Raw genomic sequence first — 25646 nt, 5'->3', positions numbered from 1 at the left:
CTAAGCTTCAGCTCGCTTGTGTGTGACCACAATGCTGGCTTAGTTATCTGTCAAAATAACCGATAACTAATCCTCATGCCACACAACCTTACAGCTTCCATGGTGCGCCCTTGATCATGCATAATACTTTATTTTCCATAGCTTTAAGTTGACAATAGACTCTCTCATTGAGTCCCCTCTTTTTGCTTATCTTGCATTGCCATGATAGACAAGACATAGCCATCACTTAGAAGTAGAGGGGGGGATGGTTTACAGAGAGATAGATAGAGAGAGGTTGCCCTACCCGCATATTGGGCACTTATTATCATGTGATTACACATCGGGAGAAGCATTTGCACCCACCAACCGATGGTGTCGGTTCCTTTTGGCACATCGAGAGCAGATCACGTGACTAAAGCAAGAAGTGAGAATGCCTAATATATTGTTTGTCACCTCCCTCTCTCTCTCTCCAAGTACTCAAGCAACTGGAACAAACACACTTATGAAATACCGATCAACCACTTTGATTGAAGTGCAATCATGGACTGGGAGTCGCCTGCATTGGCCTATGAGAGAGAGAGAGAGAGAGAGAGAGAGAGAGAGAGAGAGAGAATCTCAGAAGGTTTCCTTTCATTACTCCTTTTCCAAAATTGGACCTCCCCTACTAGTCTTTTTCTATACAAAAAGTCTCTATTAATGATTAGATTCCTCTTTAAGAAAACAACCTAGGTAAAACATATATACACACAAGAGAGAAGATGAGGTGCTGAGAGAGAGAATTCCTCCCGGTTGCTTCCTTGCAATCCAACATTAAGGATGTCTAGCAGGCTTAAATAGAAGACGGTAAAAAATCTCCTAATTGTTAGCCTCCAAAATAGTAAAGGAGAAAGACTTTTAAAAGATTTTGTGGATGGTGGAATACATGTTTATTCCTCCTAATGGGGAACAAAATAAAATCGGAGAGACCTACTAGGGCAATTAGTGTGTACAAATTTTGGTACACAATGCGCATACAAGGCTTTATACATCTATGCATCAAAATTTTGAAGGATGCGTCAATTTTATTACTTTGATGTGTAAAAATTTAATGTCTTGACAAGCTTGAAATCTATCTCGGGTTTCAAGCTTGACAAGACAAGCTTGAAATCTCACATAGATTTCTAAAAAATACACGAAAGGTAAGTGTTTTTGTGATGCCTTGGGGAGAGAGAGAGAGAGAGAGAGAGAGAGAGAGAGAGAGAGGCCTCATTCGGTTTGTACATAACCGTGTAGTGTGACTACTTCTCAATTATCAAGAAAAAGAGAGTTTAGTCTTTGTGATGGGTCTTGGTCGATTTTACCATTTGCTCAGTAAAGCTTGCTCAGTGTATGGTAAGACTCCTTTACACGAGTCAAAATCTGCCACATGAAGGCTACACTCCAAAACAGAGAGAAGCCCTTGTGCACACGATAAAGAGAGAGAGAGAGAGAGAGAGGCTGCCGAAGGCGGCCGGCCGTACTAGTTAGAGGAAAGCTCAAGGGAAAAACTGAGACAGCATAGTAGTGCGCCATTGGAAGATGGTGTGAAGGCAGTTTCACAAGGTAAAATAACCATCAGCTCTGTAATGCAAAACTGTGTAGAGGCCCCACACGCATATGCACATGACAAATATATGCTATATAAACAACTACAGAAGTACATGGCAGCAAGAGTCCAGCTAAAAACCCTACACAAATTCAAGACAATTGCGAGCTCCACAAAATGGAGTGTGTCAAATCGATTTCCTTTGTAAAACCACAGCAAAAGTGTTTTGGACATGATGTATGGAGTTGTCTGAACTTTCCTTAGAAGAAACCCATGCTACATGATCATCAGGTCTTACAAGGATGGCACCAAGGGGTGAAACCTTACAAAGCTCCCACCAATCTTTATCCACCTCCTCAACATGCAAAATATTTTCTCTAACACCACCACCTTTCCATTTTTGTAGTGTGTTCTCCAAAGACCTTCCATTTGCAGAAAGCATTGCTGATGTCGCTCTTGAAGAATCAGATAATAAGTCACTGAAGCCAATTGGCCACACCACCACAATCTTTACCTTCACTTGAAAAGTTGTTGCTGCACATAGGATAGAATCTCCCCACAATCTGCCACTCTCATTAGGTCCAACAAAAGCTAAGAACTCTACAGCATCTCCTTTAATAAGGTCCAAGGTGGATATCACACTCTACAAAGAATCAAATTATGATCAGTTCAAAAAGACAGAAAAATGAAATGAAATGCATATTTAATGAGCAGAACCTCGCCGCATACCCCGTCTAATCTTCTGAAATCTGCTTCAAGAATTGTTATATTCATGTGCGGCAATCGAGCGCCTGCTACACATACTGGCTTATATTCGTTCCTCCTGCCCGGCACATAATGCTCTTCATCACTTGACTGTGATTCTTCATTGACAAGTGCACCTGAATGATACCTGTCAAAGTGGTAACAAACTCACACAACTAGATCAAAGCGGCACTCCTACCTTCGTTTCCTTTTTTAAAGCAAGCACTGATCAAATAGAGAATTTACATTATTCAGTGCTCAAAAGCATTTAAGTGAGTATTCTTTAAGCTTTATATCAGCAAGAGACCAGCATTGAATATGGCCAAAAACAAAACTATTAACACTCTGGTTACTCGAGATTTAATCAATACTCACTGAAAAATCGGAAGTCTGAAAAGATAAACCTCAGCATACATGGCTGAGCTATCATTAATACAAGATCAAAAATCACAAACTGCATTTCCTGGATGCTTGCTAATCAGACAGACAGGCGGCAAAAACAATCATACCTCAGAAACATGCAGCAAACCCTCTTGAAACATAATGGCCCCTGCCCTTTAAAGAACTACCCAAGAAACAACAGGCATGCAAAAGATAACCTTGCACATCTCGGTACAATGCTTTTTGCCGGAAAAAAAAAAGCACATTCTAAAAGAGTTCAAGAATCAAGTATACGGACATATAATGTACCAAGGTCTGACAAAGTTTGAAGACTATATGCTGTAAGTTAGCCGTAGTTTTAGCCTCTAAAATGTTGAACGAGGAAAAAGAAAAACCTGAATCCAAGATCTTCAGCAGGGAACTGTAGCTGTAAGCTTTGACCTTTATCAAGCATACCCTTCAGTTTCTCCAACCGTCTCGAACCAAGTGGATTGTATGAATTTAAAATAAAGGGTGCAACTTGCATTCGTCCAAGCGCAAAGATACTCTCAAGTACGTTCTGTTGAACTCGATAAGGAAGCAGAGAGCCGATGCCTTCATTCAACTGTTGATGTACAAACCTGTGGCACAGACCAGAATCCAAACTGAGGAAATGTAGAAAGAGAGTATGCAATTGAAACCGGCCTGTTCAATCCAAAAAGGGCGGTAGACTTTACTTTAAACCTTGATTTAGCTTTCACCCATTATTAGTCGTCTATTTTACCTGTACTTTCAAGACACAACAAAGGGGAGAGGGATACAGGCTGCTAGATTGCACCTGTATGAGTAGACGGACACCAGATTGGCCCCTAACTTAGGCGCCCCTTTCGGTATTTCTTTATTGTTCAAAAGAGGGAATAAACGCTGTGGTTCCTACAAGCTGCCCCGCACAAACTCGGCTGAATTTCCACTGTTCCAGCCCGATTTCGGCAGCATAACTGTACTAGAACCCTTCACGGTCAGTATTCCCACGCATTGACTGACTTTCCCGACGCATACGGGCACTTTGCAAAACCTGGCGAGAATCTGCAGCACGCTGAATTCTCTGTTTTCAGCCCTGAAAATGCGCCAGATCGCCTGTACAGCGGTCCCCTTGCGTCCCCGAACCTCCTGGGGGTATTAGGGTCCGTTTAGGGCCAAAACCCTAAACCTGCAAAAATACACAGCAGGCTGTAATTCACTGTTTCGGGCTCCGTTTCGCGTGCCGGTCGCATCCCTAGCAAGTCCTCGAGCTCCCGCACCTGTAGGGCTACTTGCCCTTTGAATCGGACGAGATTTCTGGCGTGAAACCTCTCCGAATTCACCTGTACCTGCGGGGGGATTAGCCGCTAGCTAATCCAGTACCTGTGCAAGAGGCTCTTGCCTCGGCAATCGCGCATGAACCCACACAACTGTACATTGGTCAAATGAAGAGCCCACTAGAGGGGCATAACATACTGCCAAAGGGGAGAGAGAGGGCAGTGCGTAGCGTGCAGGGCATCACTCCTGGCACCGCACTGTGCATAAGAGGGAAAGCAAGCACTCCATAGCTCTTAACCTGTGACAGACACTTGCAAAATGAGCCTCCCAGCTATAAATCACGTTTTTGCCTTCTCTATAAGTAGTAAACTGGCCTCAGAGTGCCAAGTGTCACTCATTTGTGCATTTTCCCGCTTTAGACCCTCGGGTCTAAAAATATCTCACCTGCAGCCTCTGTTGACTTGGCCACAGAGTAACAAAATGATCCCCATGTCAAACTGCACGTAATGACGCGAAGACATTTTCAGGTCCCAAAATAGCAGTTCCCTAAATTTTAGGAGATGCTGCCATTATATCTTTCTAGGTCATCCGACCCTCTTTGTACACTGTGGCCACATCCAAAACTGAAATGTAGCCTCTGTAGCAAAGGATTCCACTTTGGCTAGTCAATGACCCCACTTGGCTAACCATAGTCCTTGTCCAACCTTAGTGCTCTCTTGCCCTCAGGCCTGGACTCCCTCTGGACAGTTCCACACTAGCTATGCAATGCAGGGCAGTTAGATTTCCCAAGGGGTGTTTCCAAAAAGTGAAAGTAAATAGATAATAAGAAAGAAATCAACAAAAAGGATAGATAGTAGTCACACGCTGGTGACATACCCCCCTCTTGAAATCTCAAACGTCCTCGTTTGCATCTATGTCGTACATGCTTACTGTCAACACTGATGTATTCAATACCTGTCGACACATATACGACACATACATGCTCATTGTCAACCCTGGTGTATTCAACACCTCGTCGACTCATGTATTGCCTGCGTGTGAACCCTGTCCCAATGACATAGTGGTAGCTTCGCACTCTGCCATTGCTTTGAGTCACTAACTTTCCAATGACAAAATGGTAGCTGCACATTTTGCCACTGTCTTATAGTACACGTTGGATCCCGTAACACTTTCGAGCATACCCAAACCGACAGTTTAAGAATGCAGTTACACATGTACTCTTTAATAGAAGCAATCACTGTATCCTTGACAGACTGACAAGAAATACTCACTTCTATAGCACTAACCAAACTTTTGGACATTCCATAAGAGCAATTGCCAAACTGACAATCTGTACAGCTCTAACATTCATGTAACAGGTATTTGATTTGAGCTCACTTTAAATACCATGTACATCATTTGTTTCAGAAGCCATTGTCACACTGACAATCCATGTAGCTTTGAAACTCAAGGGGTCAAGGTAGGTTGCAAATCGAAGGCTTCCAGGTAAAGTGATAACACAGTTGGTGACTCTGCAAGTTCACCTTCTTCCATCCACTTAGCATCCATTGGTGGATAGTTTCTGAACTTTACCAAGTAACGCCTAGCAACCTTGCCTTTCACTTTCCTTTCTTTGTGTGCCAAAATCTGTTCAGGGACCAAGATCTCGTCAAGTTCCTCGACTTCCGGCTGATCTTCAGCTGGAATAGCTTCTGGCACATCACCCACATAGGGTCTGAGAAGACTCACATGAAACGCATTGTGAATCTTCCAACTGTCAGGCAATTTCAGCCTATATGCAACATCACTGATTATGTCGCACACTTGAAAAGGCCCATAGTAACGCATGCTGAGCTTTGGAAACACTCTTTCCTTGCCCTTCATCTTCTTTAACCTTGCCTTTTCAAAGCATAAAAGCACCCAATCACCAAGTGAATATACCACTTCACGACGGTGACGATCAGCTGCTTTCTTTTGCTTTGCCTGAGTCCTTTCTAAGGCCACTTTGACCTTCTTGTACATTTCATCCATGTCTTGAACATACTTATCTGCTTCAAATATCTTGTCCTTTGTATGCAGTATGGGAGGAACTTTCTTGCCACCTTCAACTATCTCAAAGGGTGCCTTGCCAGTTGATGAATGCACTGTATTATTGTATGCATACTCCACCAATGGCAAATACTGCTCCCACCTTCCTTTATGCTCTGACACATAGCACTTCAGCAGATCTAGGACAGTAGAATTTGCCTCTTCTGACTGCCCATCTGTTTGAGGATGAAATGACGAAGAGAATTTGAGCGTGGTACCCATATTCTCAAACAAGCCTTTCCAGAACAAACTAGTCATGCGTGGATCACGGTCGCTAATAATCGACTGTGGCATGCCATGATACTTGAAAATATTGCTCATAAACAAGCGTGCCATCTGATCTGGCTTTATCTTCTTCCTGACAGGAATAAAATGAGCCTGTTTGCTGAATCTGCAAATAATGGTCCAAATACCATCATTTCCTGTCTGCGTTCTTGGAAGATCAAAGATAAAATCCATAGCAATACTTTCCCATGGTTTATCTGGAATAGGTAGTGGTTGCAATAACCCTGGTGCCTTTTGCCTGTCAAACTTGACCTTTTGGCATATTAGGCATTCTCGCACAAAGGCATCCACATCCCTTCTCAATGTAGGCCAATAGAAGAATGTCTCAACCGCTTTCACTGTAGCATCGATACCACGATGCCCTGCATACGGTGGGACATGACTCTCTTCCATAACTTTGCGTCGCAATGGCTTTGTGACACACAATCTGCCATGCATCATCATGAACCCATCTTTAAGAAGATAGTGTTCATGATGTTGTCCATCCATTAGTTGCTCGAAGACCCTTGCAAAATCTTCATCATTTGCATACTGTTCTCTCATATCATCAAGTTCATGATGATAAGGAATCGACACAGCTGAAATTTGTGGCTTCCTTGACAAGGCATCGGCCACAACGTTCTTCTTGCCTTCCACATGCACAATCTGAAAATGGAACATGGACAAGATATTTGCCCATCGCATATGCTTCTCAGATAACTTTGTTTGTGTCAAGAAGTATCGCAAGGTCTGATGGTCCGTTTGGACAACGAAATCTGCACCTAGCAGGTAGTGTTTCCAACTTAAGAGCGCATGAATCACAGCCAGTAACTCTTTCTCATAGACCTGCATGGTCATCTCTGGCCCTTGCAAAATTCTGCTCTCATAGGCTACTACCCTGCCATCTTGCATTAGCACTGCACCAATGCTACTACCGCAGGCATCACACTGGACAACAAATGACTTCCTAAGATCTGGCAACACAATGACTGGATCTGAAGTCATCTTTTCCTTTAAGAGATTAAAAGCTGAAATCTCTTTCTGTGTCCATCTAAAGGTGACTGCCTTCTTTTGAAGAGCATGTAAAGGTGAAGCAATCTCAGCGAAATTTCGGATAAACCTTCTGTAATAGGAGCATAGTCCCAAAAAGCTTCGGACATCATGCACCGTCTTCAAATTTGGCCATGACTTGATCGCTTCAACTTTTGCAGGATCCATTCTGACACCATCCTTTGAGACAATGTGTCCCAGAAAGTGAATCTCTTCCAGAAAAAACTCACTTTTCTTTGCATTGATGAGCAACCTATGACTGCGTAGCTCTTTGAACACAATGGCCAAGTGATGCCTATGCTCCTCTTCATTCTTTGAGTAGACTATCATGTCATCAAAGAATGTACCAACAAACTGCTGGTGTGGACGGAAAATTCTGTCCATCATCCTATTGAACGTAGCAGGAGCATTTGTGAGACCAAAGGGCATCACTAAAAATTCGTAAAGGCCAAACGTTGTTCTAAAAGCAGTCTTGTGCACATCCTCTGATCTAATGCGGATCTGATGATACCCACTCTTTAGATCTATCCTGCTAAACATAGCTGCTCCTTCTAATTTGTCCATAATATCATCAATTCTAGGTATAGGGAACCTATTCTTGATGGTATTCTTGTTCAGTGCACGGTAGTCGATGCACATACGCCATGAGCCATCTTTTTTCTGCACCAACAATACTGGAGAACAGAATGGAGATGAACTGGGCTGAATCAGCCCTTTTTCTAACAGCTCCTGTACTTGGCCCATTATCTCTTTCTGCTGAGCCGCACTAACCCTGTACGGAGGCTTGTTTGGTGGGCTATTGCCTGGCACCAAATCTATCGCATGGTCCTCGGGTCTCTCTGGCGGTAATTGAGACGGTAATGAATCGGAAAAACAGTCACTATACTGTTGTAAAAACATTGACCTTTCTTTATCTAGCACAGATAAATTTGATTCATCACAATCTGACACTTCATGTGCAAAAACCAAGTACGCAGAAAGATGCTTTTTCATTACAGAAGTAATAGCAGAAGCTGATACAGTAGGAATAGACTCCCCTTTAAGCTTTACATCCAGAATATGAGTCTTTCCCCTGCTCTGTACAGTGATCTTTTTGTTGTAGGCATCCATGATTCCCTGTACACGAAACAACCAAGGAATACCTAACAACACATCACATCCGTCCAGTGGCATGATGTAAAATTCTTCAGCATCTACATAGGACTGGATATGTAGACGCAACTTTCCAATGATGGGTGTCACAGCCTCTGTATGGCCAGGACATGCCAAACCTGCCTCTGCTGTATACCCCATCTCTTCAGGTCTGATTCCCAACTTTGAAGCCAATTCTGGGGAAATAAAGTTGGCTTTGGCACCTGGATCAAAGAAGATAAGCACTGTTTGATCCCTAACCTTTCCCCATGCTCTGCAAAGCTCACTTGCATCCGAATTTGGCTTATCGCCCACCATATCTGGCACTAGACCAGCCATGGGCTTCTTTCCCTTCCTGTCCTCCTTGTCTTCAGAATCAGCTGGCCTTTTCTTTGTAGGACAGTTGTAAGCAATGTGGCCAGGCTGCTCACATATAAAGCATTTGTTCTCTGTCCTCAGGACCTTCTTTTGCTCTTCTGACTTGCGAGGAAAACGTCTTTTCCATTTCTTTGCGGGTCCTTTTTCTGATTCAGCCGTAGCTTTGTCTTTCCCTGCGTTGGCCGACTCCTGAGTCCCTTTAGGAGCCTCATTGGGAACGTGCTTCTTGGCTGAATTTTTCTTGCCTGATCCTGCCTTGACGCCAGTGTTAAATTCACAATCTTCTCCCTTGAGCAAACCATTGCCAGTGTTTGCTACCTCGATGAGCTGCGTCAAAGTAGTGACTTTGGTCTTTGTGCAGTATTTTCTCAATCCTTTGGGTAGGCCACAACAGTATTTTTCAATCTGTTCTGTCAATGGCACAAACCTATAGGAAGTTACTGGAAGTAGAGCTTTCCAAAACTTCCGATTGTAATCATCCAGATTTCTGCAAGTGGCAGCATTAAGCTGGTGCCATTCTGTCATGACATCTGCTTCGAAATCATCAGATAACCATGCTGCTGCAAAAATCTGCTTGTAGTAAATCCATGTGGACGGAGCTTGCCCTTGAAGCAATAAAGTTGTCCACCATTGTCCCGCATTCCCTGTCAAGAAAGTGGCTGCCTTGCGGACCTTTGAAGCCTCTGTAAAGTTTCCCCCTGCATAGGCCTTGTCAAACTGCTGGAGGAATGAAAGAGCCTTCTTCCTGTCATCAAACCCTGTAAAGGTCGTGAATGACACTCCTTTGCCACCTTCTTTGTACGGAGTTGGCCTCTCCAGCGGCGTTAAATTATCATATGGAAGTGACTGAAACATGGGAACACTATTAGGGTTCATCTGTGTTCCTTGGCCGCTATTAACTTGACCTGGAAATGCCATATTTGGCTGCTGATTTGTAATTCCAGCCATGCCAAAATTTGCTTGTGGCATCCCAAATTGTCCCTGAGTGCTTTGAAACCCTGGTTGCATACCCATGACACTGTACATGGGGTTAGGCATCATCGTTTGAGCACCCGCAAACACTGTTCCTGGCGTATAAAACTGATTTCCAGGTGCATGACCAGCCATGCTTTGGAATACGGATCCACCTCCAAAATAGCCAGGGTGTACTGAAGGTGGTGGGAAGACCTGTTGCATAGCCTGTAAGTTGCTTCCCTGCCCATTAGAACCAGCTATAGGCTGTTGAAAGGTGGCGGGCTGAACTGGTACAGCTTGAAAAACTGGCATCTCAGCCACCTGTTCTTGCACCTTAGGCACAGGTTGTGGAGACTGCATGTTCTCCGTCAAGTGTACAGGTGTTTCCATTGACTGTGCGGTATGAATCACCTGTGCTCGAGCCTTAACAGGCTTTTGAATATGATCCAGTGACCCAACTTGCTGAGACGGAACAGGAGGTTGCAGAAAGGCTAAAAACCTTGGGTTCTGCATTACTTGTGTGAACATAGCCACAGCAGTAGCCAACTGGGTCCTGAATATATCATCATCAGTCTGTGGTGGTCTTGAGGACTCACCCACTTCATGTGTCTGTTGACCCTGTGAAGAGGAAACCTCTTCAGTCACATCATCTGGTCTGTCAGCCATAATTACAATTCCCTGTGTCTGGTCTATGATCCCCTGTGTCTTCAAGCCCAAAACTGACCAAGGCTCACTTCTATGGAAAAAAGTGATTTAATCCCGTCGATGGAACCATGAAACCGGCCTGTTCAATCCAAAAAGGGCGGTAGACTTTACTTTAAACCTTGATTTAGCTTTCACCCATTATTAGTCGTCTATTTTACCTGTACTTTCAAGACACAACAAAGGGGAGAGGGATACAGGCTGCTAGATTGCACCTGTATGAGTAGACGGACACCAGATTGGCCCCTAACTTAGGCGCCCCTTTCGGTATTTCTTTATTGTTCAAAAGAGGGAATAAACGCTGTGGTTCCTACAAGCTGCCCCGCACAAACTCGGCTGAATTTCCACTGTTCCAGCCCGATTTCGGCAGCATAACTGTACTAGAACCCTTCACGGTCAGTATTCCCACGCATTGACTGACTTTCCCGACGCATACGGGCACTTTGCAAAACCTGGCGAGAATCTGCAGCACGCTGAATTCTCTGTTTTCAGCCCTGAAAATGCGCCAGATCGCCTGTACAGCGGTCCCCTTGCGTCCCCGAACCTCCTGGGGGTATTAGGGTCCGTTTAGGGCCAAAACCCTAAACCTGCAAAAATACACAGCAGGCTGTAATTCACTGTTTCGGGCTCCGTTTCGCGTGCCGGTCGCATTCCTAGCAAGTCCTCGAGCTCCCGCACCTGTAGGGCTACTTGCCCTTTGAATCGGACGAGATTTCTGGCGTGAAACCTCTCCGAATTCACCTGTACCTGCGGGGGGATTAGCCGCTAGCTAATCCAGTACCTGTGCAAGAGGCTCTTGCCTCGGCAATCGCGCATGAACCCACACAACTGTACATTGGTCAAATGAAGAGCCCACTAGAGGGGCATAACATACTGCCAAAGGGGAGAGAGAGGGCAGTGCGTAGCGTGCAGGGCATCACTCCTGGCACCGCACTGTGCATAAGAGGGAAAGCAAGCACTCCATAGCTCTTAACCTGTGACAGACACTTGCAAAATGAGCCTCCCAGCTATAAATCACGTTTTTGCCTTCTCTATAAGTAGTAAACTGGCCTCAGAGTGCCAAGTGTCACTCATTTGTGCATTTTCCCGCTTTAGACCCTCGGGTCTAAAAATATCTCACCTGCAGCCTCTGTTGACTTGGCCACAGAGTAACAAAATGATCCCCATGTCAAACTGCACGTAATGACGCGAAGACATTTTCAGGTCCCAAAATAGCAGTTCCCTAAATTTTAGGAGATGCTGCCATTATATCTTTCTAGGTCATCCGACCCTCTTTGTACACTGTGGCCACATCCAAAACTGAAATGTAGCCTCTGTAGCAAAGGATTCCACTTTGGCTAGTCAATGACCCCACTTGGCTAACCATAGTCCTTGTCCAACCTTAGTGCTCTCTTGCCCTCAGGCCTGGACTCCCTCTGGACAGTTCCACACTAGCTATGCAATGCAGGGCAGTTAGATTTCCCAAGGGGTGTTTCCAAAAAGTGAAAGTAAATAGATAATAAGAAAGAAATCAACAAAAAGGATAGATAGTAGTCACACGCTGGTGACACAATCCCTAGTGTGCGATCTGCTTGGCTAAAAAGCTCATGTGGTGATCGAGAGACACAAAGGCCAGGCAAAGTAACGACTGATTTAAAAGATCTGTTGTCCCTTACTCAATAAATTGCTACTGTTTGGCCTAAAAACATCAAATCTGGCACACCTTGCATTTAAAGGATCCAATCCAAGAACTGAAGGAATGGACATAGCTGCTTTGAAATTCTCTACACTGAGAGCGGTGTTTGCTTTGGCCACCTGCCATCATGAAAAGGAACTTACAAGACCACATCTACACCAAACTGCAATAAGCTTAGTAGCAAGATTCCTAAATTATTACAGGTTTGCGCTCCGACTCGTAAGTAAGTAAAAGTTCATGTGCAGCCACACCTTCCAGAACTGCTCCAAGTTTCCAAGCCAAATTGTGTGCATCTTGAATTCCAGTGTTCATACCTGGAAAATCCTTAATCAATGCATGTCCATATGTGTGCCTTTAGAAGCTCATTCCCAACAACATAACATGCACTTTTAAGGCTCACAACAATTGAAATCAAACACGTAAAGATGTGCCAGAACAATTTGATAGAGTGGAGACCAGTATAAAGCATTGAAAAGTAAGGGATCACGTAATAAACACAATGTTACTCAAAAAAACACTCAGTGGTTCAAAACTACTTTATGTACTTCAATCATGCCCATTAGAAAAAGGAGAAACTATGCACAAGATCTTCAGGCTAATCAACTTACCAAATCCCCCAGCTGGAGGGAATCTATGCGCAGCATCCCCAGCCAAAATAATTCTTTGATGTGTAGAAAAATAGCTTTCAGCCACTTGAGCATGCATAACCCATGGCTTCACTGCTTTGATATCGATATCCATTCCCGTCGTTCCTATTAGATCACATATTAAAGTTCTGCATGCCTGCAAATTGAGAAATTCTAATTTGAACCAACATAGGATTTACACAGGTAGGACAAAGTATGGTAGGACAAAGTATGCTTAGCGATTTTTTATTGCAGCTTACATCAAGTGTGAAGCCTTCAAAAATTTGTTGGGGTGGGTAGAAGGGAACCTGACAGGAAGAGAATAAATGATCGGGCAAAGGTTGAAGGGACCAGTACTACTGCTGCAAAAAAATATCTGGCTCATAGCAGTACCTGGACCACAAATTCACCCAAGCGAAGGTCGTGTGCAACCAGCACTCCAATGGCTTTCGTGTTAAAAACAAAATAGAGCATTCCAGGTCTTTTTTCCACAAGGTAAGCGGCTAAACCACGGGAATAAAAATGTATGCTAACCAGGTTTTGCATTGCCTCTTCTCCTTCCATCTTGATATCAAGAAGCTTACGTACTTTGCTAGCCGCACCATCTGCCCCCACAAGGAAGCTCGAGTTGATTTCCCAAAATTCCTCTGCACTGCTGCCTGTTCTTGAAACCAATGCCTCTACACCATTGTTGCTTTCTTTCACAGCAATGCATTCATATCCCAGCTTGATCTCGCCCCCATTACATGAGTTAAAGCTGGGGTCCTTGGAGATATGCATGCCAACACGTTCAGCTAGGAGCTGAAGAAGAGGCAATAGCCTGTGCTGAGAAAAATGTGCCACCCATGTAGGGCTTTGAGACCTGCCAAGATCTACAGAACCACATGCTTGCCTATGAGACTGACAAAAGCTAGCTTTTGAACACTTATTTTTAAACAACAATGTTGCACTGACTTCAAAACTGTGAGTGTATGTAGACAAGAAAAACACACCTCGTGGATGTAAATGATCAACCTCTCCAAGCAAAGACCCTGTAAGAGAAGTGCAGTACAAAAATTTTCTCCACTGGACTATTGGAGGCTGTGATGTCTCAATGTCAACTGATAATGAGCCAAGTCTTCTAAATATCTGCCAAAAAGCCAAGTTAACAACTCGATCAAATCATCTCTAGCATATCAGACCCGGAAGAGACCACGAAAAATTCTTTTAAACAGCTATGATAACTTTGAAGACACAAATATCTCATCCTGCATATACATTGCTGGTACAAAACAAAAGAACATGTGGTGTGCTGCAATAACAGCTTGACCATACTGATATATCAACCGACGAGAAACTACCTGCTGGGATAATCTGGCTAATTGGTCCCTCCACTCTTTGTTATCACGCGGCCACCACAAGATCATTTCTCTCCCTTGTGACATAGCAAATTTCTACAGCAACTGGGGCCTCTCTGACAGGTTTCATTCTCCATGAAAAATGAGATCTGTAAGCAGGTCATATATCTGTAGTCTATCATATAACTCACAGTAAAGACGTGATATAGCGGTAGCTCCGAGGAAGACGTCCAAGGATCATTGACCAAAGAAGTCCATGATCCTTAATAAATGGCCCAATCTCCTCCAGCAAAAGACGATAAAATTCCTTGAAAGCAAGGCTTCTACTATCATCCCCCAACACACACAAATAGTGAGAAACTCACTAAATAACATCCAAAGTTGAAAAAACAGGCATATCCTCAATGTTGCTGATACAGCCGGCTGCTAGGATAGTCCCAAATTTTTCAGTTTTGTGAGGTCAAATTGATGAAAGGAAAAATTTGTTCCGATGTGGTTCTTATCTCTCAACTTTTCCCTTTATTTGGGGTGATTATGGAATGAAAATTTCCAGTAGTAGTAAGTTTCTCTGTTGGAATTAGGGTTGCAACTGCCAATGCGATCTGATACCAATTGTTGGAATTAGGGTTGCAAAGAAACGCACACAGCTTGGAGAAGACGAAGGAAGCTCAAGGCACACAAATGAGAGTGTGTTACTTAGTGTGCAATGGAAAGATAGATAGCCCTAGAGTGATGGGCATATATATAATGCACGGGGGAAAAAACCTCCTAAAGAGGGAAAAAATGCCCCAGTGGTCCTAGTGTGTTCACACACATCATTACCACATGTATATGGTAACAAATCCCCCCTGGAGTGATGCGGTGAACGAGAGCTGGCACATAAGTAAAGGGAAGTGCCATGCCCCGAGGACATGATCAGTCCACAAAGGGGAGTAAGCCCAAAGCTTTGCGGAAAGCTTCGAGCTTCTCATGAGACAATGCCTTTGTGAAAAGATCTGCAAGGTTGTCTTGTGTTGGCACATAAGCCAAGCTGATCTCTCCTGCTGGAGCCTCTCCCTGACATAGTGGTAATGCACCTCAATGTGCCTTGTGCGAACATGAAAAACTAGGTTCCTCGCAACTTGTCCAACGCTCAAATCAGCCATAAGGCATCTGAGCCATACACACTCAACCGTAGCTGTGAAGACTGCCCTATACTCAACCTCACAACTAGAAGTGGCCACAGTAGGTTGCTTCTTGCTCAACCATGATATACATGAATTGGCAAGCATGAAACAAAAACCACTTGTGGACACTCGCGTGTCGAAACAACCAACCCAATCTGAGTCCGAAAAAGCATGTAAGTCTGCCGGCAATGATCCCCCCTTGGGATACCCCTTGGGATAAAACAAGCCAAGATGTAAAGTGTCACTAAGGTAGCGGAAAATCCTCTTGACAGCCTGCCAATGCTTAGACCCTGGGCTATGCATAAATCTGTTGACCTGTGAGACTGCAAACTGAATATCTGGCCTCGTGTTGCATACATAAATGAGGCAACCAACAGCAGTTTGGTAAAGAGTGACATCAGCAGGATCGCCAGCATCATGTAAACTCAACTTCAAACCTGTTTCCATGGGAGTGGCAATAGGTTTGCAATCCTCAAGTCCAAACTTACATAGCAATGTTTCTATGTAACTTTTCTGACACAAGGCAATACCACCATCACACTGCTTAAACTGTATGCCCAAATAATGATGCAACAGCCTCAAATCTTTCATCTTGAAAGTAGCATTCAAATGAGCCTTAAATTCAACAATATGTCTCTCATTTGGTCCAGTGATCAGCAAATCATCTACATAAAGAACCACAATGAGAAGTACATCACCCTCACGCTTTACATACAATGTGGTTTCTGTTGGACTATTACGAAAGCCTCGTTTAACCAAATGAGTGTCAGCTTTCTCATACCAAGCACAAGGAGATTGCTTCAACCCATACAAAGCCTTCTTACATTTGCACACTTTGTCCTCTTGTCCTTTCTTGACAAAACCGTGAGGCTGCGTTACATAAACTTCCTCAAATATGTCACCATTCAAGAAAGCAGTAACAATGTCTCATTGATGTACATCCCAATTAGCATGAGCTGCCAATGCACATAGAAAACGAACAGTAGTCACACGACAAGTGAGAGCAAAATTCTCTTCATAATCTATGCATTTTTGTTGTGCATAACCCTTTGCAACAAGTCAAGCCTTATGGCGATCGATCTCACCATCCGGCTTGTGTTTCAACTTGTAAACCCACTTCGTACCAATGGCCTTTTTGCTAGGAGGCAAATCACATAAAGTCCATGTCTCATTTTCTATAAGTGCATCATATTCTAATTGCATGGCAGCCATCCAATTTTCTGAATTCTGTACTTCATCAAAAGAGAGGTTCCTCGACATTATGTAAGCTAGACACAACCAAAGCATAACAATCTAATGCATAAGATGCATGGCGAGAGCCTGAAAAGTACGACTAGACAAAGGTGCATCCAATTTACTGTCACGCAATGTACGCACCAACCATTTTGGCATACCTCTAGCCTGCTCATTTTCAGCCCTTCCTCATCAAGTACATCATGTACATATGGATCAGTAATAGGTTGATCTGTAACATTTTCGGAAACCCCCATAGGCTGTACATTTGCCTCATTGGAATTTACATTCGAACTTCCACCACTAAAAAAGACAACAAAGTGTCATAAATGTCCTATGAGCTTACATTACTCTCTCTAGTACATGACAGCAAGGGCTTAATAGAATCTTTCGCAAGCACTACATCCCGTGAAACCAGAATACGCTTTGTTTGCGGATGATACAACCTGTAAACTTTGCTTTTAGCACTATAACCAACAAAAATACGTTTGACAGCTTTATCATCCAATTTTCTACATTGTGTTTGTGGCACCAAAGCATATGCCAAACAGCCAAAAACACGCATGTGCTCAATAGAAGGCTTTCTATCATGCCATGCTTCATATGGAGTAATAGACTGCAAAGCTTTCGTAGGACACCTGTTAAGTGCATAAGTGGCACACATAATGGCCTCCAGCCAAAAAGAATGCGGCAAAGCTTGACTTTTGACCATACATCGTGCCGTTTCCGTAAGTGACTTGTTTTTCCTCTCAGCTACACCATTTTGCTGAGGCGTATAAGGCACTCTCATTGGTGTTTTATTCCACGACTAGCAAGAAATGCATTAAATTCATGAGACATATACTCCCCTCCTCGATCGGAACGGAGGGTGCCCATAGTATATTTTGAGACATTTTCAGCCATAGCCAAAAATTGTTTAAAGCACATAAAAGCTTCGGACTTCTCTTTAAGCGGAAATACCCATGCATGCCCGGAGTAATCATCAATGAAAGTCACGAAGTACAGGTAATTGCCCAAGGACGGGGTTTGCATGGACCCACAAACATCACTATGCACAAGCTGCAACCTGTATGTGGCCCTAACTGAACCATCCTTTGGAAACTTAGAACGCTACATTTTACCCAAAATACAGCCTTCACAAACATGTTTGACAGGTGCTTCAAGAGACGGTAAAGAAGCAACCATATCAGATTGCTGCAAACGCAGCAAACTAGCAAAATTCAGATGCCCAAAACGTACATGCCACAGTTTTGCATTTGAAACAGCCCTTGAATCTGCAGCTGCATTTGCAAAATTTGTCCACACTTGTCATACAAAGTGAGCTTATACAACCCACACCACAAAAGGCGAGATACAACAATTTCATCACCAAAATTGAGATCATCAACTGTACATCTGTCATCCACAAATTTGACTACAAGTCCAAGTCTAGCAAGTCCAGATACAGACAAAAGATTCCTCTTGATCCCAGGTACATAAAGTGCATCAACAAGTGTGAAAGAACTGCCATTTGCGGCAGTAAGCACAATCTTTCCAACTCCCTGAACATGATAAGAGGCATTGTTGACACAAGTGACTGAATTCCCATGAGGGACAGACTTGAGAGAGGTGAACAATTCACGATGTGAGGTAATGTGCTTTGTACACCACTGTCATAATACCACACATGTGAATCTGCAACAGCTGACATGCATGCATCATGGACAGCTGGATTGTAAGTGCACTCTGCACTAAAAGCCCATTCTACATCAACATCAGCATCACAATCTCCTTTCACAGAAGACTCAACAACGACTGCATTTGTAGTGGAACCAGCATTTGCAGTGGAACCACCCTCTTTCTTCTTAGCCTCTTTGGCCTTCAACTTAGGACACTGCTTGATCAAGTGATCATTAGCTTTACAATAATGGCAACGCATCTTCTTTTTGCCCTTATCACCAGAATTTCCATACGAATTGCTACCAACAGAAGCATTAGGAACAGAAGTTTTGCCACTCGCAGCAGAACCATAAAAAGTGGTTGCATTGCTGTTACCACCCTTCTTTGAGAAGCAATAAAAGCCTGTTCAACTGCACGCTGCCTAGTCCTGTTTTTTCTGGAAAGTGACTCTTGCAACAGCAATGTGCATAATGCATCAAACTTGACAACTTCAGGATTTCCTTGGGTCATAAGTCTCCTAAGTACTAGCAAAAGTCTGGTAAGAATCTAGTAAGGCATCAAGAACAGTTTGCACAAGGGAACTGTCTGAAATGACTTCACTTGTAGAAATAAGTTGCTCATTGATATCCTTGACACCAGCAACAAAAGTGTCCATATCATCTTTCTCATGCATAATCTTCGATTCCAGCTCTTTACGCAACAAAGCAATTTTAGCCTCATTGCGCTTGCATAAAGACCTGCTAGAATATCCCAAGCCTGTTTTGCAGATTTCGTTGAACGAATGTGAGAGTAATTGTGCGCTTCACAGACAATGGAATCAACGCATGAGCCTGCGCATCCTTTACATCCCAACGAGCTTGTTCTACCGTAGGCAAAACAACTCTAATAGCAGCAATCCTTGCAAGAAGACTTGCAACATCCTTAACATCGTCTACATCCTCAGAACCAAGACGTACATCAATGCCTTGCACAATATTCCAGACGCCCTTTGACACAAGAACATGTTGCATCATATAAGCCAACATAGGGTAATTGTCCCCATCCAACCTGTCCTCAGCAACAAATATCTTGAACATATCTCTGTTGTTGTCAGCCATGATAAATGCTACACCTCATGTGAAAACTGTCTAAAAAGAGGAGAAACGAAGCGAGAACAACACGTGCTATATAGCACAAACCGTAGAAGACTGTAAGGCACCTGTCATGCAAAAAATGACACTGGCAGAAATTCTGCACAAAATGACGAAATTGCCTGTGCAGACATGCCTGTAGTGGAAACGGAGGCAGAAATGAGCCTGAATTAGAAATCTGAGCAGACTTAGCTCTACAGGCTGTCCCAAAATTTTTGTCGACCTGCGAACGCTCGCCAAAGCTCACAGAAATCGGAGAAAGTGAGCAGACGTGTGCTCGAGCTGCTGGCGACTAAGCTCGGGAGGATGGCACCTGCTCTAAAACCAATTGTTGGAATTAGGGTTGCAACTGCCAATGCGCTCTAATACCAATTGTTGGAATTAGGGTTGTAGAGAAACACACACAGCTTGGAGAAGACGAAGGAAGCTCAAGGCACACAAATGAGAGTGTGTTTCTCTGCAACCCTAATTCCAACCACTCCTTATGCCTGGCTGACTCCTATGGAGGATCAAAAGGACTACATAGGATGCCAAAGTGTAAAAGTTGACACTTACCATGGTAGAAGGGATGTGTTGAAAGCTTGTGCTTTCATTTACCAGTTTGGCGCACCTTTCTCTAAAGGAGCATCGAAAAAGAGAAAGGCCTCTTCTTTCTTGGAGGATGGTCATGGTCTACTTTGTTGATTCAAGGTCAGCATCCAAACGCTTGGCTAGAGTTTAAGCGCTTCATTATGCTTGACACAAGCCTTAAAGGTTGACATCTTGTCTGCATAGAATCACTTGAAGTTTGGGGAAGGGGATTCCTTGAAGACTTAAAAGTCAAAAGTAATGGGATGCTTATTTACCAGTTGCTTCTTTCAGATTGGTCGCTTTGGATGAGCCCATGGAGAATTGTTGTGGCCTTCCTCTTGAATTGAACGGTTTTGTCTCCAACAAAAGGCTTTTAGCATCCAAGGTATGATGACATATACACAGGATCAGTATGCATTGACTTTTGGAACCAAGAAGACCAGTACCAGGGAGTAACCAAAGACCAAAGAACAGAAGCAAGAAACAAGGTGGTTTTTACTAAAGAGGAAGTTTCGGCAGACGTCCATGTCTACTAAACAAGAGATGGAATGGGCTAAGCACTATAAGGACAAAAGCATGTAATGGTGATACCAAAAATTGGTGGCTTGGACAATCCTTTGACAGCACTTTACAAACCCCATTTTCATGTTTTATATGTAAAATAAACTGCCTATTATATATCAATGGATAGCTTTTGAAATTAGAATCTTGTCACATGCACATTTAACCTTATGTGCATGTGGACAAGCTAACTCCTACTGGTAGGGTTTCGGAAAGCCTAGGCACCCTTGTGAGCCTGTACGCAAGACGTGCATGTCCAGGCACTTTAGAGTAGTTCTGATTGCACATGAGCAAAGCCAGTGTCTGCTAGGTGTAGACACTGGGGAGTGTTCCCATACGGAACCATTAGTATCAAGCCTAGGTAGTTACTGCATACAAAGCACCTCTTATTAGTAGTTCATCAACCTATCAATAAGTGAAATATTAGCCTTTTTATTGCAAGTCATGCGGCTTTCTTCAGGACTGCTTGATCCAGCAATAAATCCCTATATAGGAGACCCTTCGGATTACCTTAAATCATCAGGTCGTAGTACCACCAGCACCCTATGGGCAGCCAGCCAATCAGCATCCCAATTTCACTGGCGTTTTTCACCATCATCCCCAATACCATGACGTTTTTGCCAGCATCAGCCCAAAGCACCATGTCAGCCCCGCAGTTTCCAGATCAGCCCTAGCATTAGCAGTTTCCAATATAAAACAGTAGTTCAGCCAACGTCTTCTACAATTTGCAGATTCAGCCCAGATCAGCCAGCATTCCCAGATTTCAGCCCATTTCCATCGTCATCATCAGCACCCTCGACATCGACATTAGCAGATCAGCCCATAGCCTCGTCGCAGCTGCCGATCCAAAACAAATTTCTGAGATCGTAATCAAAATCCATCTGCTTCAAAAATTCTAGATGGATGAAATTTTCGCTAGCTCCTGGATCGAAGAAATCAGGGCTTTCAACCCATTGATTTTGCCATACACTCTGCACAATTCATTTGAACTCTCCAGGTTTATGCCACAAATATCAGGCATGTTTCCAAGCCCTAGTCCAGTCTGGTGTCAAACCAATGTGGGAACACTGTCTTGAAGCATGCAAATATACGTCCCGTTCTAGTGGAATGAGCACGGCCAAAGTGTTCATATATATGTAAAAGGCTTTTGAATAAAAATAATATAGTGTGTTGTTTTGCTTGTGTCGTTCATCCTCTCCCTTTCTGGCTCGCGCACTCTCTTGTTCTACTTTTTGCACGTCCTCAAGCAACCATGGCAGCTCCTCGCCGTCACCCACCATAGCTGCAAGGTCCCTACAACTTTTATCAGAGCCTCGAGGGCCTGTGCTCAAAAAGCTTCGCGGGAGCGGCCGCTTGCCGGGGAGACAGAAGCTTAATGGACCTGCATGGTTTTGGGCATAGCCACCATCAGCAAATTCGTCATGGCCTAAGCTACAACTTTCGACACTACAGTGTCTCCCAATTCGGCCTTTGCTCGCTGCTCTGAAGCAAAACCATCGTCAGCGCTATCTGCAAAGCTTGCCATCGCACGTCTTGTTTATCCTTTTTACACGCCATTAAACTTTAACCCCTTTTCATTTTGGTCTTTGGCCATCTTCTTTGAACCATGGCTAGAGGGTCTTCACACCTCTTACTATCGGTCAAGCTTGTGAAGCCGGCAGATTTTAGCAACTGCAGTGTAAGCAGGCCAAGGCTAAACGACAAGGACGATCGCAGGGACAAGCAATATTTGCAGCATCCATTGATGACCTTGTTGGCAATTTTTGACAAGCATTTGGAAGTTGCTTTACGGTGGTAAAGCAACTGGTAAACACAATACGAGTCTGACATCAAGTCGTGATTGGGTCAAGTGACATGGCATCGAAAGTCCACAAGTTCAGCAGATCCGCATCTAGATTGATACACTTCAAGGGAAACAAGTTCGGATTGGTCTCTTTCAACTTGTTTTGGGTCTTCTGGCAATATTTTGACAAGCATTTAAAAGTTGCTTTACGCTGGTAAACCGGTAAACACAATACGAGTTCGACATCAAGTCGTGTTTGGGTCAAGTGACATGGCATCGAAAGTCGACAAGTTCGACGGATCCGCATCTAGATTGATACACTTCAAGGGAAGCAAGTTCGGATTGGTCTCTTTCAACTTGTTTTGGGTCTTCTTGCAGTATTCTTCAGCTGTTCTTCAGTCTAATTGTCCTAGCCAAAAGTCATGTTTTGTCATTTCTTTATGTTGTCATAGGTCTGTTATGGTTTTGTCTGTTGTCAGCTATTGTCAGGCCAAAATTTTGTACGGGTTATAGACACTGCCACATAAGTGGTAAGACCTTCCATTTTTGTTTGGTCAAGTTCTTGACGTCTCACTCTGATTGTTGTCTGAAAATGCACACACACACCTATGTTGTTGTCAAGGGAGGGGGAAGGGGGGGGGGGGGGGGGGGGGGGGGGGGGGGGGGGAGGGTGTGTGCTTCTACTCATAGTTTCAGGTGATTGAACTCTGCCATGGTATATACCAAGTCCATTGTCGGTGGTTTATGGAGGGGGGGGGGGGGGTTGGGGTTTCCAAGCCCTAGTCCATTCTGGTGTCAAACCCATGTGGGAACCCTCTCTTGAAGTATGCAAATATACCTCTAGTTCTAGTGGAGTGTGCATGGACAAAGTGGTCATATATATGTAAAAGGCTTTTGAATAAAAATAATATAGCGTGTTGTTTTGCTTGTGTCATTCATCTTATCCCTTCTCTGCTCGCACACTCTCGTTCTGCTTACGTCCCCAAGCCACCATGGCAGCTCCTCGCCGCCACTCACCATAGATGCGAGGTCCCTACAGTGTAGCTCTCTTAGCTGGAGGTGGCTGGAGCGGAAGGTTGCTTTGAAGACATCGAGGCTCTTTGAGGACATGTATTGAAGGTATGCCTGGTTTGAAAACATTCAAAACATCAGCCTTCTTGTAAATGAATTTCTCGTTGACGTTGCGTCAGAAGAGGCCTTTGCCGAGAATTATGATTGCTTGCCGGAGTTTCTTTTGTCGTAAACTCGAGCTTTCCTTTCGTTATTTTGTAGCTGACCGCGGCATAGTCCATAAGCTCTTGCATGGTTGATACTTGCTTGGACAAAACAATTCCTGCAACGATGATGGCAGATTAAGTGGTTTCATGAGCTTGATCCACTAGTTACTTGAAAAGATAGTACGCTCACTCTCTCTCAAGAGGGTGCCTCTCTTGTGGTCATTCGCGGTGAGCAAGGCATCGATTCTTTGCCTCTAATCTCTCATGTGCAAACTAAGCCTGTGAGCTACATCGAGAAGCTCAAATGGCGTTCATTTATGCCACTCCAATGGCTCAAGACCTCAAGTGTCACGTGACACATCCAACCCTGTGTGTCCGTGGACAAGCTACAACACGAAAAGGGTTCAATCGGTCCAGTCAGTCTAGATTAGAAGTGATCTGGCACTTTTTGTGAGTCTATTCGTAGACCGTGCATGCCCAGTCACTTAGAGTAGATGCATATCCTTTGGTTGCACACAGCATGATCATCAGTATTCCCATCAGATTTCATCAAGGGAATTTTCCAGTGCATTTAGCCTATTTTACCTATTTTTGGCATTTTTCACTTATTAATTTAAGTGACTTTCCAACAAAAGTAGGTAGGGCAATTTTGCTAAGTTTGTATATAAGGAAACTAGAGTTAGCACTATTTGGCAGAAGAGGCAACAGGAGCCAAGCTCAGCAGGCAACTTCTCATCAAGACCTTGGTGGTTTCCCCTCCAAGCTAGAAGAACCATCGCCATAGCCCCTTCCCTCACCAGCGACCTAGTGTTTTTGCAAGGATCAACCACTGCTAGCATTTTTGGTCATCAGCTCCATTGGTGCTTTTGGATTTCAGCAGCAGATTAAGACCGCCAATATTCACCTAAAGGTAGCCGATTCAGCCCATGAAGAAGTAGCAGATTCAGCCCCACAAAGACCTCCGTTTTCAGCCATTAAACTGCAGATTTTCAGCGACAAAGACCATCAGAAAACAGCCCCAAAATCAGCGTTTTTGGACTAGTCGCAGATTTCAGCCCATAGCGTTTTTGGAAGCAGTTAGAAGATTGCAAAATTCGGCCTTTAGGTCATCGTCGTCATCTCCGTCGTCGTCACCGACATAGTCCCAAGTTGCATCAGTTCCATGCATCATTATTGTACCACTTTGTGCAATCAATAGTAGACCACTCTCGCCGACGAGAGTGGGGCCTTCGGAGGAGGGTTTACAACGTCTCTGGTGTCGTATCTCTCTTCTCTCTTTCTCTCAGTCTCATACACTTGCACGCACAGTGTCCATTCACTTTGTTTGTGATCATAGCATTCTCTCATTAAGAACGAAAGGCTCTACCTTCCATAAGAACAAAAGAAACCTTGAGCACAGTTCGGAGCACTCATCTTGAGCAAAGCGCAAACATTCATTCCACTGCACCTAACATCAAGACTAGAGAACAATACTCGGGTTTGTTTAAGAAGTATAAGCATCTATTCTTGCACGATGATCTCCCACCACATCTCCCTCTCGAGCGTCCGGAGGATCGTCGCATTGAAGTCATGGAAGGAGCGCAACCCCCCGTCACCAAGGCTCCCTAGTGCTTCAACAAATCTCAAGAAAAAGAGTTAGAGTGGCAGCTAACTGAGCTAGTGACCAAGGGATTCATACGACCTAATTGTTGCTCCTATTTTGTTTGTCCGCAAGTAAGATGCGTCTTCTCGTTTGTGTGTAGATTACATGGCACTCAACAAGATGACTTATCAAGAACAAGTTTCCTATGCCTCACATTGAGTATATCCTCCATAGGCTCAATGGGACTAAGGTTATCAGTAAAGTCGATCTCAAGAGGGTGCCATCAAGTAAGGGTACTCAAGGGTGATATCTACAAGACTACCTTCGAGACTGAGCAAGGGCACTGAGAGTATGTTGATATGCCTTTTGGATTGACAGGTGCCATGGGTACTTTCAATCATCTCATGGTAGGTTGTTTGATGACATGATTGGTATATGTGTGTTCATTTTCCTTGATGACATTCTCATTTTCTCAACATGGTGGGAACAACATGAGCGGGATGTAGAGAAGATTTTAGCTCGTTTAGATGAGTGTGAGTTGTACATTGCAACTAAGGAGTCGGACTTTTCTCTAACTACGGTTACTTATCTGGGCTATACCATCTCTACAGACGA

At 43.8% G+C, this 25646-nt stretch overlaps 1 protein-coding gene across 2 annotated transcripts in view; it reads right to left on the bottom strand.

The window, feature by feature from the left end:
- Positions 1-1617: 1617 nt before the first annotated feature.
- EMB2421 (FAD/NAD(P)-binding oxidoreductase family protein) overlaps positions 1618-25646 on the bottom strand; it is a 120917-nt gene continuing 96888 nt past the window's right edge. The window contains exons 1-10 of one of the 2 annotated variants that reach the window (XM_086492337.1): positions 14134-14254; positions 13786-13921; positions 13187-13665; positions 13054-13101; positions 12776-12950; positions 12369-12481; positions 12195-12286; positions 3064-3288; positions 2273-2435; positions 1618-2186 (exon numbers count right to left, since the gene is read on the bottom strand). In XM_086492337.1, coding sequence (XP_086348463.1) covers positions 1731-2186; positions 2273-2435; positions 3064-3288; positions 12195-12286; positions 12369-12481; positions 12776-12950; positions 13054-13101; positions 13187-13665; positions 13786-13921; positions 14134-14217 — 1971 coding nt within the window. In that variant the 5' untranslated portion in view covers positions 14218-14254 and the 3' untranslated portion in view covers positions 1618-1730. Of the gene's footprint in view, positions 2187-2272; positions 2436-3063; positions 3289-12194; positions 12287-12368; positions 12482-12775; positions 12951-13053; positions 13102-13186; positions 13666-13785; positions 13922-14133; positions 14255-25646 lie in introns of those variants that run through there. The other variant, XM_086492336.1, reaches the window with a different exon arrangement.

Source organism: Adiantum capillus-veneris, chromosome 20 (genome assembly GCF_014529385.1).
Source record: "Adiantum capillus-veneris isolate H3 chromosome 20, ASM1452938v2, whole genome shotgun sequence".
NCBI lineage: Eukaryota > Viridiplantae > Streptophyta > Polypodiopsida > Polypodiales > Pteridaceae > Adiantum > Adiantum capillus-veneris.
The sequence above is the reverse complement of the archived record's forward strand: the minus strand, read 5'-3'. Positions and strand labels throughout refer to the sequence as shown.